Here is a 19908-nt window from a genome sequence, read left to right on the forward strand (position 1 = left end):
ATTGGGGCTCTCTTAACTGGAGATGTGCAACTGTTTGCAGATGATGCAAAATTGGGAAGGATATGAGAAGTAGAGCAGACACTGTGGCCTTGCAGGAGGATCTGAATAGACTATGTGATTAGGCAAATGAGTGGAGCTTTTAGTTTAATATGCAAAGTGCAAGGTCTTGAAATTTGATAGGCAAAGTTGGGATGCGGAATATACAATTAATGGGAAAAATTTGAAAGAGGTAGAGGAAATAAGAGATCTAGGATTGATGATGGACAGAGGCTTGAAGTTTAAGAATCACATTGCTAAAATTGAAGAAACGTGCTTTGATCAGGACACATATTGACCTTGGTTGCCTTTTTTTTGGGGGGGGTTGAGGATGTATTGGAGAGGATCCAGAGAATGGTTTACTAAATTGGTGTCAGGTACATGTAATGTCAGATATGAGGAGCAATTGAGGGAATGCAGCTTACAGAGCCTTGTGAATGGAAGAAGAAGAAGAAGAAGAAGAAGATGGGATATGATTGAAACAGAATTGTGGAATCAACAGAAATTGCCTCAATCAAGTCTATTTTAATACTAACCATAGCTATAACCTCTCTGAATGTCAATCTTCAACTATCCGGGTTTGGCGTTAAAGAGAAAATACCGCCAATATTTGAACACAGGTCTTTCTAATCAAAGTGCTTTGTTGAAACGAACTGGGCTGCTAGGGCCTAGTGACGAACACTGTTTCTAAAAATTACAACCGCAGATTCAGACGAATCAGTTCTGGAAATTTGTATAACTGATGATTTCGAGTAGAAAGCGGGTATACATTGAAATTTTTGAATGGCGCCCAAAGGGGTCTCTTGGTCGTACTCAACAGAATGAAAAGCAAAAGGCTGCGATAAGCGAATTATGTTCGAAGGACGCTCTTTTCGAGAACCAATAAAGTTTCGAACCTCAATGTCTTATAATATATCAAAGACATCATATAGATGATTTCAAGGGAAGAATTATTGGAAAGCTTGAAGAAGACCGCAGAATTACTGATATTGCCACATAGTTTGGAATCTGATATAGGTTGTATTTCACATAGATAATATTTTGTTCCAGACGTTTACTGAGAGGTCCCCCTCTCTCTACTACGAACACGAAGATAGATTTTTGGTTATAGCTGCAAAACGTAATCGACGCACGACGGCAGATCAGCTTCTGGGCGGCTCCATTCAAGCACAGGGACATGGATATCTCGACACACTGCGAAAGACGTCTATAACAAGTAAGCCTATAAGCTCGAAGGCCTGTAGTCTGCGTCCCTTTATCGACAGCTCATCGTAGAGCATATTTTCAGTAGTATTGTATCCATAAAAATTGGACAAGACACTAATGGGCTCATGTACTCTTTACAGATGAGAGTCGTTTTAGTCTTTCTTCTCATTGTAGACGACACTTGATCTGGATAACATATCCCGATATTAAGGCATCGTGAGAATGTTCTTGAAAGAGATGGATACAGCGGTGCTGGGGTCATGGTGTGTATGGGGGGAGGCATTATGTTTGATGGACGCACAGAGCTACAAGTGCTGGAAAAAGGAACTATGACTGGTGAACGATATTACAACGAAGTTCTTCAACGTCATGTTCGATTGATCTGTGTTGCTGTAGGAGAAGAATTCATTTTTATGGATGACAATCCCACACTACATCTTACATGAGCAGTGTGGAGATACTTCTGGAGATAGAATCAAGTGGTTAGCACACTCCCCAGATCACAATTCCATAGAACACGTTTTTGGGACACAATAGGAAGACACATTGCTGCTTGAAAATCCCCTCCAGGAAACAAACAAACAAGATCTTATCCTTGCTATTAAGGAGGTGTGGACAAGTTTGTTTCAAGAACTTTTGAATCACTTGGTTCTAAGTATGGTATGACGTTGTGAGAGCTGCACCGCAGTTCACGATGGACATATTCCATACTGATATGTCTCTCCGCATAGTTTTCTGTAAGCGCTGTACAGTAATTAATTAATTACTCTTCAGGAAATTTGTAGCCAAAAACGAATTGCAATTTAATTTGAACGAAATTTATATTTTTGCATAATATAATTTATTAGTATGCTGGCAATAAATTTATCTCTGCATTTGGCTGTAGTCATGAATATATTTTCATATACATAAAAATGTAGTTCGTTCTTAGCTTTTTGACACCAGTGTATATCTTAAGCTATAATACATCATTTGTATCAGTCTCTGTTAAAAGTAATCAAAATATGTTATAATTTAATCATATCCTGGAACTTGAGTTTGGATTCATAAGAAAATAAACAAGTAAAAATAAATATTCTAACACCTTTTATTCCCCCAAGAGGAATAGTTGAAGCCATTCGGGTTAAACTGCTGAAGAATGGTTGGCAGCTATTCTTTACACTTAGCCAATATTGACAACTGGCCCAAGAGGGTTAATAATTTAATACATCCCGGAAGAAGATGAGTTTGGCATACAACTGCCGCCATCTCGTAGTCCCTAATATTGTACACTATTGTATGAAATAGCGTGAGTTGTGCAGTCGATTTTCTTGAGTAGGGGTGTAAAAAAACCATGGTTTCCAAGAGGAAGTACCATGGTGTCAGAGTCAAAGATCGACTAACTCAGGAGCCATCCTGAAAATTCCTCTGGAATCGAACTTATATAACTTATATAACTGTCTTTCTTCTGGCGACATAGCGCAACGGAAGCAGACAACATATCCACAGGGAGGGAAAATTTTATTACACCGACAATAAATGATATTCATCATAATAATTAATATTTAATTCTATAGTTCTACAAACTATCCTATTCAAGTGAATTTAATCTTGCTATCGTTTTTTCTCTTTCGTTTGACAAACATTTTTTTACATTATTTTATATTTAAGGCATTTCTTATTACATATGTGGCACATGCTTTGATTTTATGCCATGCTTATTTCTAATTGCACAGAATACTGACATAGCAATAATAATTATATTTTTAGTTAATCACATAAAGAACTGACATTCAGTTTTATATTCCATTTCTTTTATTATTATCAATAATATAAATTGTTAATCATTTTAGCATTTGTATTCATGTAGTATTCCGGAATAGGAAGTAGGAATACTACTTAATATTCATGTAGTATTCCGGAATAGAAAGTTATTATTATTATTATTACATAACACCTCCAGGGTGTTATGTAATAATAACTCAACTTCGATGAGTCCTTGTGCAAGGACTCATCGAAGTTGATTACAGGTTTGTTTGTTCGGATTCATATGTGATCAAAATACCTAAAATGCATTCTTCATTTGACGTCTTCAATAATCACTCTGCAAGATCGACGGAAAGAATGAATAGATCTAATTTCATTATGGGCCACATTTATAATCTGTTTTCTTCATGTCTAATTCTCAATGATAATCCTGTCAGTCAGTCAGTCTAAATATATGCACGTAACTTATATTTGTAAAGATAGGCATTTCATCGATTGCTATCATAAATCTACAGTGGAACGATCAAAACCAAGCTTGTTAGGGTGAAATAAACAGCAATGTCATCTCTAGTTGTTTCATGATCGGTGCGATTTTCATTGTGGTTTTGATAACATAGTCTTTCACATATGTACTAATTAGAAATCATTATATCACTGAATAGAAATTTTAGCAAGTGGACTTCATTTTATATCATATCTGGTTTTATAAGCTTCCGTAGCTTAGTCAGTTTCGACATTATATAAGATTCAATTACTCCTTTAGAAGTGGTAAAGCTTTGTCGGAGTTGTAGATTCCACTGAAAGCTGAGTGGTCCATGCAGGTTTATAGATGAAGATGAAGACGTTGATGCGCAGGGCGGTTCACTTTTCCCGAGGCGCTAGAGTGCTCCGGGTCCCCTTGTGCAAAGGCCCTTAAATTGACTCTAATTGTTGGGGAGGCCCAGCTAGAGTCTCGTGCGTCTGTGCATAAGTACGGCCCTGTAGATAGTATGAAAAAGGCGAGGCTGGATACGTTAACATGCGGAAGTGGTATATTTTATGGTGCCATGTAGATGACACAAGCTGAAATGTAGATTGGTGGGCAGTAATAATTCAGATTTCTTGAGGTGTAGTAATAATATTTGGCAAGGCTCTAATAATGGCTATTTGCATCTGTTTGTATTGCATTTTTATTTTTTGGGTTTTCATCAGTAGACATTTTCCTTTTTAGGCTGGTTTAGAAGGCTTTCTATGGTTTCTTTTTTTCTTATCCTGTTCCATGAAACAGAAATACTTCGCCTGTTGGAGCTTTTGTATTCTTTCAGCGTTGTTGAACATCTCGGTAAAATAGTTTAGAAACTAATGGTGTACCAACTAGGCGGAGAACTGTGAACAGCGTGAATGCTCTGGTGAACTCTTTGAGAATGTGCAAGAGTTGCTTTGTAGAGTTGATTGCTTGCAAAGGGGTACTAGACCATCGTCTCCTTTGTTGACTGTCGTTGAGCGTTGATCGTCGAGTTGATTTTACGCAGAGGAATCGTGTGATTTTCTCTGCACAAAATCTGATGTATAAAATCTTCTTGGATATCGGCACCTTTAATTTGTGTCAGAGGACACAGTTGTAGCCTTCTGCTTGATAATTAGATAGCTGCTCTATTCAATTTATACTTAAATACAGTCGCAATTCATAGTAGCTGTTATATATATATATAACAGCTACTAGCATGCAAAGCGAGGCAGTCCTCGTTTGCATGCTAGTACGAGACGGTAAAAATGTTTAATAATCAATGGGAAAAATTATGATTGTTGTTCCGTGCCCTTTAATATTTTTTTTTTGTCAAAATATCAAAAATTCTCCTCTCACTGTGGGTTATAAATGTATGGGGAAATTAAAAAAAAAAAGGAAAACTAATATTTAAACATTGAGAATTAAATTGTTTTATTTCTTTGTAAAAAGCTTATCAAGAGTAGTTTGAGCAGTGCTTGCCTTCTTCTTCTTCTTCTTCTCTTCATATAACTTACGATACGGTGCGAGCATCCTTTGTATGTCTTCTTGGCGAATTGTCATACTCCTTTCTAAGTTTCGATCAACTTTCAACATTTTATCCTTTGCGCTTTCAATGTCAGCACTTCCTTTGTGGCATATTTATCCTTTCCACTCTCCTCATTTATGTCGACAAGTTCGCCTTTACTATGTTCCTCTGGCCGCATATCTAGAGTCTCTCGAAAGGCGGCAGTGTCAACATTCCCACGTCAGCTATTTCTTCTATAACTCCATTTACGTTAGATTCGAATCCTGCCAAGCTATTTGTGCACAACGCGGTAAAAAATTTCTGCCATATTCGCTGTTACTGCCATGATGCTTGAATGTTTTTAATTGCATGCTTTATATCACATTTCTTCAAAAACTCAGCTAAAAAAATTGCATGATCTCCAGTTGTAGTGTCAATTAGCCTTTCCCAAAGTTCATGAGATAGTATGCTAGTGTGGTAACCGTGGTAACCACACTTTTGTTGAGGATTGTTATTTTATTAATCAATGGTAACTGAAATTCTTTCATATCCTTGCAAAGCGAGGACTACCTGTATTTAATTTTACTTAATTAAATTTACTGCAGTTAACGAGTATTTAAATTTACTATAATTAACCTGCTGATTTATATTAACTGTATCATGATACAACTGAACAGTTGATTTCTGTATTATTATTATTATTATTATTATTATTATTATTATTATTATTATTATTATTATTATTATAACGGTGTCTCCGTTGAGTCAAATGACTCATCGTGGGAAATCCTACATTGACATACTAACTATTATTCACATAATACCTATCATACTGCTCCTTAAATTCATTCAAAGACGAAGCATTCACAACCATCTCTGGTAACGCATTCCACCCATTCAATACCAAAATAACAGGGATGCAGAAAGCTCATCTCAGTGATGCAGTTGAATTAATTAGCTCCTATCAACTGCATCACTGAGATGAGCTTTCTGGTTACTCGCAGGAGCAAAGAACTTACATTTATCTACAGAATGCCAATGTAAGTTCTTTGCTCCTGCGAGTAACCTTCGCAGTTTTAAGTATCTTAAAACAAACGAAAGACCACATCCCATTTGGTTCATATATTTGTAATTAAGCCTGTTATTTTAAAAAAATAACATCGTCTAATAATCATTAGTGACTTACACGATTATCCTATTATTATGTTAATTAAGAAGCACTGCATGTTAATAATAATAAAAGATATTTTGATTTATCTGCATTCATTATTTACCCAGAAGCAAATTATCGTTACAGGCATTGTATTTGCATTGTAATTAAAAATTATGTTTTATTGAAATTAGAATTCATACACTTGCAAAAGAAAATGAAGAAAATCAGACATCATTATGATATAGGAAATTTACAATTTATTTCACAGTGAGATTCAAAACACAGGCTTGGCACAGAAAATCTAACAACAAATGTTTTTTTCGAGTTGCTGTCATACAGGTTAGATATACAGTATACAAGTATTGCCTGCAGACATGTTTTTAAGTTTTTATTGATTTTTCTTTTTTAATGTATAAGAACACTGCAAAATATTCATTAGTAGAAATATCTCTCTTTCAAGACAGTAAAAATACAGAACATACGGTGTTATTTAGGACTTACTGAGAAGAAGCAGAGTCGTATACAAAACTTTGAATACATTGCCACATTTTTACAAGAAATGATTATGCAAATGGCAGTAGTTACTTTAATCAAAGTTCGTGCTGGTAATAATCTGCACAGGAACTCTGGATTTATCCATACTGTACACTAAAAATTATGCTATTTAGGTGTTCAACCTATCGATAGGAACTGTGCCTCTAAGGGATTGCATAACAACGAATACAACTGTATTAGCTACGAAAAATTTACATAATGCAATAACTAGAATATTTTCAGGAATGCGGTATAACGTATCTAAATGTTACACATTATTGCAGTATAAAGATTTTTTTCTTTACTTTGAGTTTATCCCTTTCGTGGAGGAAATTGCAGACGCGTGATGACACGTGGATCTCTATCTTTCTTGGAAGACTTGATAAACCAAAATACCTTACCTGAATACTAATTCCAATATTTTTTCATGATTATGTGATACCTGATTTCCTGTAATATATTACAAAATATGTGGTCTGATCTACAGGTGGATGGATATGGATATGGATATGATATAAAATTTTTTTCAGGGAATCTTATTATAAACAGAGATCTTAAAATATGAAATGCACATTCACTTTGCACTGCAGATACTAAAAGTTGGCTAGCATATAAAATACATGGATATTCAATGGGGAGAGAGAGAGAGAGAGAGAGAGAGAGAGAGAGAGAGAGAGATTTTTATGGCTCAGAAAATTCATTACTCTCTTTATTGTTTTGGGTCATATAAAAAGGATTATCACACTTGTGATCTTGCGACTTCCTGAAGGATAATGTAATAAATTTAAAATTAACGATAATGGTGAATTTCTCCTTGTAATATGGGAAACTGTAAAGAACTATGACAGATGAATATTTACACTTTTTTTTTTAACACTGTCTTTAAAGTTTTGTAATTCATGAAAACAGATGCAATTTTGAATTATCTTTTTGAATGATTTCAATCTTCTGACAAGAGAAAAATCATATTTTAATTTTTACTGATTTTAAGAGAAAACACGAATGAAGTAGACAAATGAGATTTTGAACTTAGAACTTAGAACTAATTCTGTCAATTTTTTGATAAGGAAAAAAATGATGTTCTCATTTTAAGTGATTTTAAGGACTGAGAGTTTTACTATAATAAACTTGTGTCATTTGTATGAACTAAGCAATTTAATTTATATGTAAGGTAAATACAAAAACAACACAAGGAATTTCCATCTAAGATAGCACTCTTATCAACATACATACGCACACACTTCTTTAATTTTAGCCAGTTCAAAATGCAAGGATTATTCTCAAATATTATTACACTGTTTTCAGAACTTTTCGCTCCCTTTTCTGTAACCGTATCAAAGAGCTTTAGATTCACCTATTTTCTCAAAAATTTAAAAAAATAAATAAACACATAATGTTTTTACCTTTTTCAGATGCGCTTTACTTAATTTCTACAAGTTTTAATAATAATGCGTGCACATAACATTACACACACACACATGCCATTCTGTTTTGAATAAATTAATAATCAATAAATCGATAAATCAATAATCGGACTGGATACTGTTTGTATTTAGTCATTTTATGAATATTATTATTAGAAAAAGCGAATGAAGCAGACAAATGCGATTTTGAACTGTTTACAGAACTTAGAACTAATTCTGTCAATTTTTGGATAAGGAAAAAAATGATGTTTTCTAATCTAAAAATTCAATATTTCCACGAAAACTGGACTTTTTTTTTTTTTTTTTGAATCAACATCATTTTTATTATCAAATTTTTGCTAATCATTCTCTTAGAAAGATTGCGATATAATTTAATAATATGTTAGATAACTTAAATCGCTTAATAAATTCTAAACCTATTTCTCAAAATAAAACAAATACATCCAAAATGTTTCATTTAATTTGGGCAACATTGCTAAAATGAACATTAATCTCTTATATATAATCTATCTAATATTTTCTTTCCTTAAGAAACTATGCTATTATTCACTGCAAGTATATTAAATACACAGGAAGCTACAGGCAAAATGATAAAAGGATAGAAAAACGTTGTGTTAATTATGTGCACGGATATTCTTATTTTGTATACGAATATATATATATCTAGATATAAAATGTCACATAAAGATTACAGTGCAAAGAGAAATATTAGAAGTTTCTACTCCGTTTTTTGAAAAATTATTTTATTATGTCTTCTCTGAAGGGATTATTTACCACAATGGTGATGCAAACCCTTAAGTTATTTGATGCCATTGATATTTGTACAATTTCAGAATATCAAAAGCTACCTTAGATACTATTATAATTACGGCTATTTTGCCTGCTTCAGTTTAGGAGTGCCCCTGTTTAAATGTCATTGGCTATTTACTAAGTTAAATGTTATTGGCTATTTAAACAGGGGCACTCCTAAACTGAAGCAGGCAAAATAGCCGTAATTATAATAGTTTATTAAGAGGAGTAACATGGGAGTTTTCCCAGAAATAATATACATACCTTAGATATGATAAACTACATGATCCAGTTTGTAAAATATTGCCTTATGCAGTGTATATGTATTAAAACATTTACTGCAGAACTAATCCAGTTAACATCCTGCAGTTATATCTGTTCGTAGCATAAGATAAATGACCGCAATTTATCCACCTGCTGTATATCTTAGAGCAAGGGTCAATGAAATTATATAAAACGTAATTAGAAAGAAAAAGTAAATGACTATTTACATTTAACATATATAATTTTCCCCCTAATAACTACTATTATTTAACACGGCTTACCTTAAAGAAATTTAATATTTCTTTAGACATTGATTATTGATTGCACGGTATCAGTATCTTAATGTTTAAGTGTATGTTTTCAGTCAAAACTGGCATATGAAAGGGACGTCTTTCGGACTGCCTATCAAGCAAAACATTTTAAATCAAGTTGCATTCCCAGCTGTGCAAGGGATTAAAAAGAAGACATTTATTGTGGCATTTTCTAGTCTTACTAGCATAAAATAGTGTTGTTAAATATCAATAAAACTATACATTGAATAAAAGTTTTATTTAATTATTAAAAGAACTAAATAACACAAATTAAACTTATAGTAAGATTAAGATATTCAATTTAGTAAAATGAATGGCATCTGATATGGGATTAGGAGAAATATCTGCAAACGATTAATTAATTAAGTATAATCTGAAACTTGAGAATGGGAGACACCTCCATGATCTCCTTGACTGTAATACATTTTAAAATATTCGCAACGTGTATTCATGAAGTGTATTCAGAACTCTTAATGGTATTCTTTAGGGACAGATAGATATGAGATCAAATTAACTACATAGTTAATCGTTCTAGATTGCCCAAATCTTATATTTTTAACAAACTGCACTACGAGTCACTCATACCAAATTTCATCAAAATTTGTGTAATGTGTTGTGTTATCTTCTGATAAACGGTGATTTACATATATAAGGTGCTATTTTGTATAACGGAATTTTTAGAAAGTGGAGGGATAATAGAGGATTATGTAAAAAGTCATTCCTGAACAGATAAAGCAAGGTCGCTCGCGGTTTTTATGATGCACACGACTGATATCAGTTTTCATCTCGTAAAGCTTGCTGTTCTACTGAAAACTGTGGTGCAGACCAAACCAAATTAACTTCTCACCAATAACTATAACGATAGTTTCGTAATTTATATCATTGTTACCATATTACAAGAAGAATTATATAATAATAATAATAATAATTATATGAGATATATGCAAAAAGCCAGATAGAATGCTATGATAACGCTAAACAAACTCGCTTTTATTTTTATTTTTTTTTGTAACTCTATTTTTACAAATATTTAAAATATTTCTCATTATTTAAAATTTCAGTTATTATATCATAATATTTTAATATACCTTTCATAATTTTAGCACTGCAATTTATGTAAATTAAACTGTGTGTGTGTGTGTATATATATATATATATATAAACTATGTAGGAAAAACAATTACATGATCCATTGAATGATCTTTTCTGTGAGCTGTCCTCACTCATACAGTGTTTCATTTAAATTTTTGTTTTAAATAAACTGTGGACAGTTAATTAAAGTATAATTCCAATAACTAAACATTTCACATATACCTCTTATAATATTAAATTTAATATTTTTCAATGTTTCAAGTTTCAACAATAACTATTGTTCTAATAATTAACACCAATACTATATGGGATAAGAAACAAATGATTTATTTCAACGAACAATATTTACTCGCGAATGCAATTTTTAGTTTAGTTAGATATTATTATTATTATTATTTATTTATTTTTATTATTATTACGTGAGACATCCACGAGGGTTCAAGGACTCATCGAGGGAGGAAACTTTACAACTCCCCTTCTCTACCATTTAATCCCCCAACTACACAAAACCACTACTATCATCACCACCTACGCAAATGATTTTTTTGAGATATTGAAGATTCTCTGAATAATTTTAGGTTATTACCAAGTTAGTATTTAATGATACTTAATATGGGCATTATTATAATTTTGAATATTGAAATAACTTACATTTTTTTATATAAAATAGTTTAACTCTGATGTTTCGAGTTCTAGTTTAATATGTTAATTATAAGACAGTGCTATTATTATTATTATATAAAATTATTATTATTATTCCAATCAATAAGAAGATTTATTTATTCAATATCAATTATCCATTATTCAGTTCAATTATCAATTATTCAATTCAATTCAATTATTAATTATTCAATTCAATTCAATTATTCAATTCAATTCAATTATTCAATTCAATTCAATTATTCAATTCAATTCAATTATCAATTAGATTTCTTTTATAAACATTTATTTTATAAATAAATATACATGTCGTTTAATATGTTGAATTCCATTCTGTTTGTAGTTGTGCTTTCGAATTTTTGCCATAGAAAGTGATAATATACAAAAAAATAAATAAAGCGCCACCACGCTATACTTGCATGGTGGCGCTTTATTTAATTTTGACGTAGTATCGCTATATTTCTTAGAGCAGTGGGCTTATGGTTTTTGATGAAAGTTATTTTTAACAAATCAAATACTCTTTCAGTTAGGTTATGGTAAGTACTTTAACCATTATTTCTATTATTAATAATTGTTTCAATAAACTGATTGCCTTTAATATTTAGTTTAAGCTATTAAAAACTTAATTAATTAATACATTTACTACACGGTCTGCTGTCGTCTGCTACGAATTTGCTACTCGTAATTTAACATATACCAATTTTCTGAAATATAAAAATAACTGGCGTTTTATTATTATTATTATTATTATTATTATTATTATTATTATTATTATTATTATTATTATTATTTTATTTATTTTTGCTCAGGGAATTCATTTTTCTCTATATCTTGAACATTTAGTTAAATTATCACGTTCTATTTTGTCAACCTCCCATAATAAGTCTTATAGCTGTGGGATATTTATAAATGTGGGGATAATTTGTAATAATAATAATAATAATAATAATAATAATGGTTTAGGCGAAATTTTATATTAGCATGGATACCTAATGATGGCTAAAAATAATTTTAGCAAATTGTTTTGTTTTCTTCGAACTGCAATACTTAGGAGGTTTCAGAGCATATGACAATTTATTGAGAAATTAAGCATATTAGTTATTGCAGCATCGAAGGAAGAAATTCTTACCCAGGCTGGATGCGAATTTGATTGTTACAATCCAGTATTGCAGAAACTTTCTTCAGTGTATGTATTCTTCACGTACAAAGATTAAGTTATTAGTTGAGTAGAATCGGATTTGTTTATGCTGCTGTTTCTAACAAACATGGTTTACAGCTGTTTTAGGTGGGAAATGAGATTCATCATCCAGTATGAGACGCTCTCCTGCTTTTCGGATGCCTGAATTGGCTTGAAAAGCTTCACGTTTGATCTCTAGAGTAGAGTTTCCGGATTAAGCCAAAAATAAATTAAGAAAATAATATAAAATATTTAAAATAATAAAACAAAAATAAAAAAAACTCTTATAGATTTGCAGAAAATCTTATAGGTTTTCAACATTTCGTTTGTGTAAAAAAAGTACTGTATCAATGTTTTATATAGTGCATGAAACGTTGGCCTTTTTTCAGTGACTGAAGAAAACTTAGGTGCCTCATGAAGTTAGTAGTTGAGGGCTGTAGAGTCGGATTTTTTATGATGCTGTTTCTAGCAGAACTCCTCCACGGCTGTGTTGACTCTTACATGTATTAATTGAGTGTAGTGGTCTCATTCGCCAATTTCCAATGCGTGGGAGACCTCCTGTTCATTGCTTTCAGCTCGTTCTCATCCTAGCCAACTTACTAGTAGCTAGTAAGTTGGCTAGGATCAGGTTTTGTGTATTATATCTGTAGACTGTGTATATCTGTAGTATTGTGTTTACAGCACATATACAGTTTTAATGAGAAAACATTCGTTTCGAGAGAAAAATTTTCCCATCCCCGTATGCGATCGCCTAACAGGCCTTCGATTTGAAAATACCATATGATTCCTTACTGGGAGATTTTACAAATTTTATTATTATTATTATTCATTAGGAAAGTTGAACCCATTCTTCTACAACCAGATGGACTGCTGGATAGGGGTGTTTGATAGGTGCTGCGATTAGCTGTCGTTTAGGTATCAGCGGAGGAAGACGGCACGAAGCTCCTTTCAGATATTTAGCATCCAGAATAAAGTGTTACAGTTATTCAAATTTTGAAATTAATATAGCTAACTTGAAAATTTAAAAAACATATTTAAGTAAGCAAAGTATTTTTATTTTTAGCCATCTTTAGGTAATATCAGTAATGTCAATTTTTTTCTCAATTATTTGAAACCAGCAATATATATATATATATATATATATATATATATATATATATATATATATATATATATATATATATATCACATTCAAGTGTCATTCTTTGCTACAGCACTATTTCACTGGTGCGTATATTGAACACCTAAAGATTCAGGAAATATATGCATTTCCACCTCCAATTCTGCTGGTACATTACAGACTAAAACAACAGGTAGAGATATTAATATACTTTTAGACAGATATTCAACTGAAGCATTTTAAGATACTTTTGAGTATTTTATTGAAAAAAATATTTTTTGGGGGAAATATTTTTATTGTTTTTTACTTATTTACTATATATTACGATAACGTCTGAAGTTTTCAGATTTTTTTTCTGTATGATTGGACGTCGAAGTTATTTTTATTAAACGTTTTGGAATGGTAAATAGTAATTTAATTCGATCACTGTTCATGCTTTGCTTTTATCTTTAAGAATTTCATGTGCTAACTCATAAAGAATAATTTAGAGATTACTGTATATTGTTGGACATTATGGATACTATAAATATAAATCGAAATCGAGTTCAAATCATACAATGTATTCGTGAACTTTCAAAATTCATATTTTTTATCTTGTTCATGGAACCATGTTGTACACAGATGGCATAGCATTTTTTATGAGCTGTAGTGTGCACAAAAAGTACAGGGTTGGAACTTTTGATTTTGGACGGGTTTTATATTACAGCTTAAAACGTTGTTGGATGTATGAAACTGACCAGACAGATACTTTATAAATGAACTTAAATTAATTTTTCATCTTTTAGGTTCATATCTATTACGGATGTTTTATTATTATTATTATTATTATTATTATTATTATTATTATTATTATTATTATTATTATTATTATTATTATTATTATTATTAATGCTATTATAGATTATTACACCATTTATAAATAATCTTGAGGTAATAATTTCCTTATAGAGTAGTCTTCCAAAGTTGTCTTGTTTAATAGCCTTTACTCCTGCTGCACTATTTGCTAAATTTCTCTATATTCTACTTGCATTATTGAAGTTCTCTATAAGGGAAGGACAGAGAATCGAATATCATTTAAGTAAAATGCTGGAATAGACCGTGTATGTAAAATCACCTTCAAATATTCATTCTTTCGCACACATAAAACACTGCTCAGGCACTCACGAACATATTACACGTATTAGTCATTCTAGTCTTATTGACATAAATAGCTTTTCATTTCGTGCACTAAAATGTGCATTATTATTTCATGATTGTCAGAGATGATGCTTTTCCATATACTCGTCTTCGCTGGTATCTATGGCAACGTAGGCCGCAGAAAATCCCTTCGTATTGATTGTGTCGTCAGATCGGAATCTTAACAAGAGGGTGTCTCTCGTCGCTATAAATTCAGGAGGTACCTAAAACGGAAAAACCACAAATTAGTCTGTTGTTCCATTGCAATTTTATTACAAGAAATTAACGGAAATCTACTCACATATTTCTCAGACAACTTTTTTCCAGCTGTTGAAAATGCATCAAGGATAATAAATACCACGTTATTCTCTCTCTCTCTCTCTCTCTCTCTCTCTCTCTCTCTCTCTCTCTCTCTCTCTCTCTCTCTCTCTCCTCTTCCTCCTCTTTTTCTGCCATGCATAATGCACGCACGCATACTTGGCTGTGAGGAACAGAAAAACTGCTGGAAGCTACTTAACATTAAAATGAATTTAATATTCTATATTTATCAGAACTCTTTACATAATATGACTTTTATAGGCGATATTTTCTTAATGTAGTATTAAATGTGATACTATCCAGTTGCTGCTCATGAGTATTTTTTACTTTTTCTAAGAAGACTTTGTCTTTTGAAATATTGTCATAGTTTTTATTTTAAGTATTTTTACAAAATACGCAAAAAAAATTAAAAATAAATTATATTTTGAATATTATCTTATTGTATGATGTCATGCTATCTTGGCATGACATCATACTACCCATGAAGAGAAAATTAATCCAAGACAAGCTGCACTGTGTGTGTGTGTGTGTGTGTGTGTGTGTGTGTGTGTGTGTGTGTGTGTGTGTGTGTGTGTGTGTGTGTGTGTGTGTGTGTGTGTGTGTGTGTGTGTGTGTGCGCGCGTGTGTGTGTGTGTGCGTGCGTGCGTGTGTATGTATGTATGTATGTTTTGGATTTTCGGCAGTAAGGCTAGGAGGCCAGTGTATTATGTCTGTAAATCGCATGTGTTCTTATGGCTGTTTGCCTGTTTTGGGAGATGAAAAATCCTTATTTCCGTGAGAAAAATACCTGCCACCGTCGTAAAGCACCTGCAGATAATGGAAAACGCTTCCCCTGTTTTGCAGGATGAAAAAACTCTGTTAAAGGTTCTTCGCTTCCTAGACGAGACTCGAACCCGGGTCTTTCAAACTAAAGTAAATAGTGATTTCATATGTTGTTCGATGGCATAAGTTAGAAATTAGAAAGAAAGAATATTCTAGAATTATTTAACGGAAGTCACAAAAAATATTAGAATTGTGGAAGGATTAGATCAAGAGTAGAAACCTTTTTCATTCAAAAAGTGTTTTCATTCAAAAAAACTTTTATGGCGAATTCAAACATACATAAATGTTGTACTTTGTTGTATACTACTGGCATGGGTAAGTAGACAATTGAGAAGAAAACAAATTTGTTGACATTATATTTGAAAACTTGCAGGATATATCCACCAAGAAAACGAAATGCAGAAGTCAGGAAGATCACCCATCTTGAATGAGAATATCTGTGTGAGCAGTAAATACTCTGTGGTAAAAGAAATGAACACTAAGTTGTGATCTAAATTACCTAGAGGATAACACCCACAGTATATTTATGAGGATCATAGGTGGGTACATTCAATTATTAGAAGAGTGGTCAGAGCTGCTTGATATTTTTGATAGGCATGCGAACAATTGGTACAAGATCATTGGTGATATGAATGCTTTGGCATGATGTTCAGACATTTGGAAAAGAAGCTAAATGACATGGGATGTCAGAGTGAACGTAAGTACAAATGTTTTTTTTTTATACGAAAGCAGTCAAAGAGTGCAATTAAGAGCAGTCATAAACGTGGACAATAAAAGGATGCATTAAATGTTCAATATGAATCGTGACATATTTGATTGTTTAAAGACATTCAGTATGTTTACTTTTTCTAAGGAATGTAATAATGGCAAATTTCTTCTTCCTTCTATGGTTTTTGGAAGGCGCTTATGCGCCCCATAACCCGTCATCCCCTCGGATTTTAACTGTTATTCCAGGATCGGGTGGTTAGCCCTACGCCTATAGTATATTTTATGTAAATTGTGTGTGTGTGTTCTCCTGGCTAGTTTACCTGTCTCGAGGGGTGAAAAAACGGCTTGCTCACTTTCAATTGAAAAGCCCTGATAAATGTTCTTTGCATCCTGGATTGGATTTGAACCAGTAGGATGCAAACCCGGGACTTTCCAATCAAAGGGCATCGTCAAAATGAACTGAGCGATGGAGGCTCTTGATACATTTACTTAATAAATTAATATATTTTTATATTTTTTATAATTTTAAAATCATAAACTATAGCTTTCACAGTTAGCCATTTTCTGTTTGTTTACTTAGATCAGTATACAAAAAAAAAAAAAAAAAAAAAAAGAGGCTATAAGTTCCCTACTCTTATATATGCTTATCCGGGGATCCTGCTGCAAACCAAAGCTGATGCTTCTTTAAGCTCCTCTATGATCTCAATAAGCAGAACTGGATAGATATCTTTGCTATATAATTTAATGTGTTACTAACTAATTAATGTGATATACAGTACAGTGTTCTCCCCAGAAATTTTTACCAGCCGGGTGGAATGAAGCATTAGCCGGGCATACAAAAATTTTGAACGAGTTAAGAAAGACCCTTCTTCGGAACAAATTAAAATAGTAATTTTTTTAGAAATTACTTCAAACAAGGATAATATTTTATATAGTAATTATAACAAACAAGACTAGGATTTTTCTTATTTTCTCATTAAGTAATGAAAAACCTTGTAATGCTCACAGCTTAAAATTCTGTACATTAATTCTTCTCTTCTTCTTAGAAGCCCAGTTGTCAGCAGCTTTTTCGCAATTAAAATCTGTTGGATCTGGTCCCTCCAGTGAAATCAGCATCAGATTATTTAGAGTGTTCTAATTGATGCGATTCCTCATATAGGTTTTTATCCTTTTTAATACAGAGAAACCCCTTTCACATTCAGCTGTGCCCACACATATGGCCAGTCCAACAGCAGCTAGTTTTGTTAAATTTGGAAAAGACTCTTTGAGCTCAGATGTTGTTGCTAATTTCAGCAGTATTTGTCTTGGATCTAGATTTTTTTTTATGACTGTCCATTAATCAATTTTGATGCAACTGCCCATTCTAGTTTAGTACTTTCATAGTTTAAAATTGCAGGACTTCCATTTCTAGAATAATAACCAAAAAGAATCTCAGAAGCCTCACGTTGATTATGACTTTCTGCATTGAAAAGTCTTGAAAAGCAGGAAATGATTGGCATATCTGGAAATCTTGCTTCTAGGTGTTTAATAACTGTGCCTATGTATTTATGATATATTGTAGTCTTAAACATAATAACATTAGAATCTGAATAGTCAATGTGAAGGTTGACCATTCACCTGAAAGATGCTGATGAAAATTTTGAAAATGACTGCCCAGGAGTGTCTTTCAATTCCATGATGGATAGTTTTCTGGCTTTTAAGACTGGCTCTATTTCAGTTAAGTCAACATCTTGCCTTTGCCATGATCTAGACAAGTTAAATAAATTTTGAAAAGGCCTATTTTCTTTTACAAAAATAAAATATTAAATACTCGACTCACGATCTTCGGACAAAAACCATTATTAAGAAAAATAAATGTAGATTTTTAACATCGATTTTTGCCTTCGACTGGAATTCACTCAATTTTCACAATTTATTTCTTTCAAACATCAAAATTATGTCTCTTTCGTAAAAGGTCTTCTTTGCAATCGATACTGTTGTATTTGAGATCCCGATTTTTGTCTTCTTCTGCGTACGGATTGGTGTGGATCAAAGTGAATATCTGAAGCTTTCGAGATTGGTTTGCAATGCAAGAAATTGAGCTGGTCTCACGAGTATATCGAGATTCTCCAGCTCGATTTCTCATCATTATTAATTAAACAATGTCTTAAATTATTTTTCCATTCTTGCCCATTATTTAGCCATGTCAATTCACAACATTAATTAGCCGGGCGGTCACTAAAACCAGCCGGGTGGTTTGCCCATTCAAAAGGTCCTGGGGGAGAACATAGCAGTATATATTGCAGGCGCAAACTTGACTTATTTGTGTGTTTGCTTACTTGGGAAATGGAGTAAAACCAGGTTTAAAATAGCTTGGCATCTTTAACATATATATCTACCCTATATATATATATATATATATATATATATATATATATATATATATATATATATATATATATATATATATATATATATATAATTATAAGCCTTTTTATGTAACGTTTTTGTGTCACGTTTTTTGTCAAGTTATTTGAAACGTTTTGAAACTCAGGGGTTATCCTAAGTGTCGAGTGTTCAAAATTCGAATTATCAGAATTCAAGGAGAACCGGCCTACCAGTCCGGAACTCAGGGGAGGGTTGGGCGCCGTAGGCGCCAGGGGGGGGATGAACCCCCTTTCGAGTTTTCAAAATTCGAGTCATCAGAATTCAAGGAGAACCTGCCTACCAGTCTGGAACTCGGGGGGGGGGGGTTGATCGCCGTAGGCGCCAAAAGCCCCCCTTTTGAAGACTCGACATTCAGGGACTACCCTGAGTGTCGAGTCTTCGAAATTCGAGTAATCAGAATTCAAGGAGAACCGGCCTACCAGGCCGGAACACGGGGAGGTTGGGCGCCGTAGGCGCCAGGGTGAGGAGTATATATATATATATATATATATATATATATATATATATATATATATATATATATATATATAAAAATCAGGATTTCATTCAATTTTACATTTTATTTATTTATTCTTTTTAAAATACTTTATTTTGTTTTATTTTTATTTTTAATACTCTATACCTTACCTTATTTCCACAAAATCTCCCCATATGCCTTGCTGAATCATCATACCCATCATACACTTCCATGTAGTCATAACCACAATCTTGCTCATGTTCAATTTCAAAAGTTAAGAAACGTAAGCTAACCCGTTGACCTTCAATGCCTTCTATGCTCCAGTCACAGTCTTCCTTATTATCATAGTTCTGATCTCCATACTTGGCGTGAGAATAGAGATGTTCTACTGTGGGTAAAGCTACCAAGCGGCCTCCGCACACTGAAATAATAGTGAATATGAAAAGTATTATTTCCTTGGATTATTAGTAATTTAAAATTGTAAAAGGTTTTGAAAG

At 32.6% G+C, this 19908-nt stretch overlaps 2 protein-coding genes across 3 annotated transcripts in view; one reads left to right on the forward strand and one right to left on the reverse strand.

Moving 5' to 3' along the window:
- Positions 1 to 14481: 14481 nt before the first annotated feature.
- LOC150110510 (tolloid-like protein 1) overlaps positions 14482 to 19908 on the reverse strand; it is a 152660-nt gene continuing 147233 nt past the window's right edge. The window contains exons 18-19 of the mRNA XM_090394315.1: positions 19582 to 19832; positions 14482 to 14903 (exon numbers count right to left, since the gene is read on the reverse strand). Of these exons, the coding sequence (XP_090250441.1) occupies positions 14760 to 14903; positions 19582 to 19832 (395 nt within the window). The 3' untranslated portion in view covers positions 14482 to 14759. The remainder of the gene's footprint in view (positions 14904 to 19581; positions 19833 to 19908) is intronic.
- Positions 16439 to 19908, forward strand: part of LOC150110511 (arylsulfatase B-like) — a 318735-nt gene continuing 315265 nt past the window's right edge. For both annotated transcript variants that reach the window (XM_090394336.1, XM_090394327.1), the window contains exon 1: positions 16439 to 16516. The gene's annotated coding sequence lies outside the window, so the exon portion shown is untranslated. The remainder of the gene's footprint in view (positions 16517 to 19908) is intronic.

The sequence above is a fragment of the Typopeltis vanoorti genome, chromosome 1, assembly GCF_054136105.1.
Source record: "Typopeltis vanoorti isolate ZY-2024b chromosome 1, IOZ_Tvanoo_1.0, whole genome shotgun sequence".
In the NCBI taxonomy this organism is placed as follows: domain Eukaryota; kingdom Metazoa; phylum Arthropoda; class Arachnida; order Uropygi; family Thelyphonidae; genus Typopeltis; species Typopeltis vanoorti.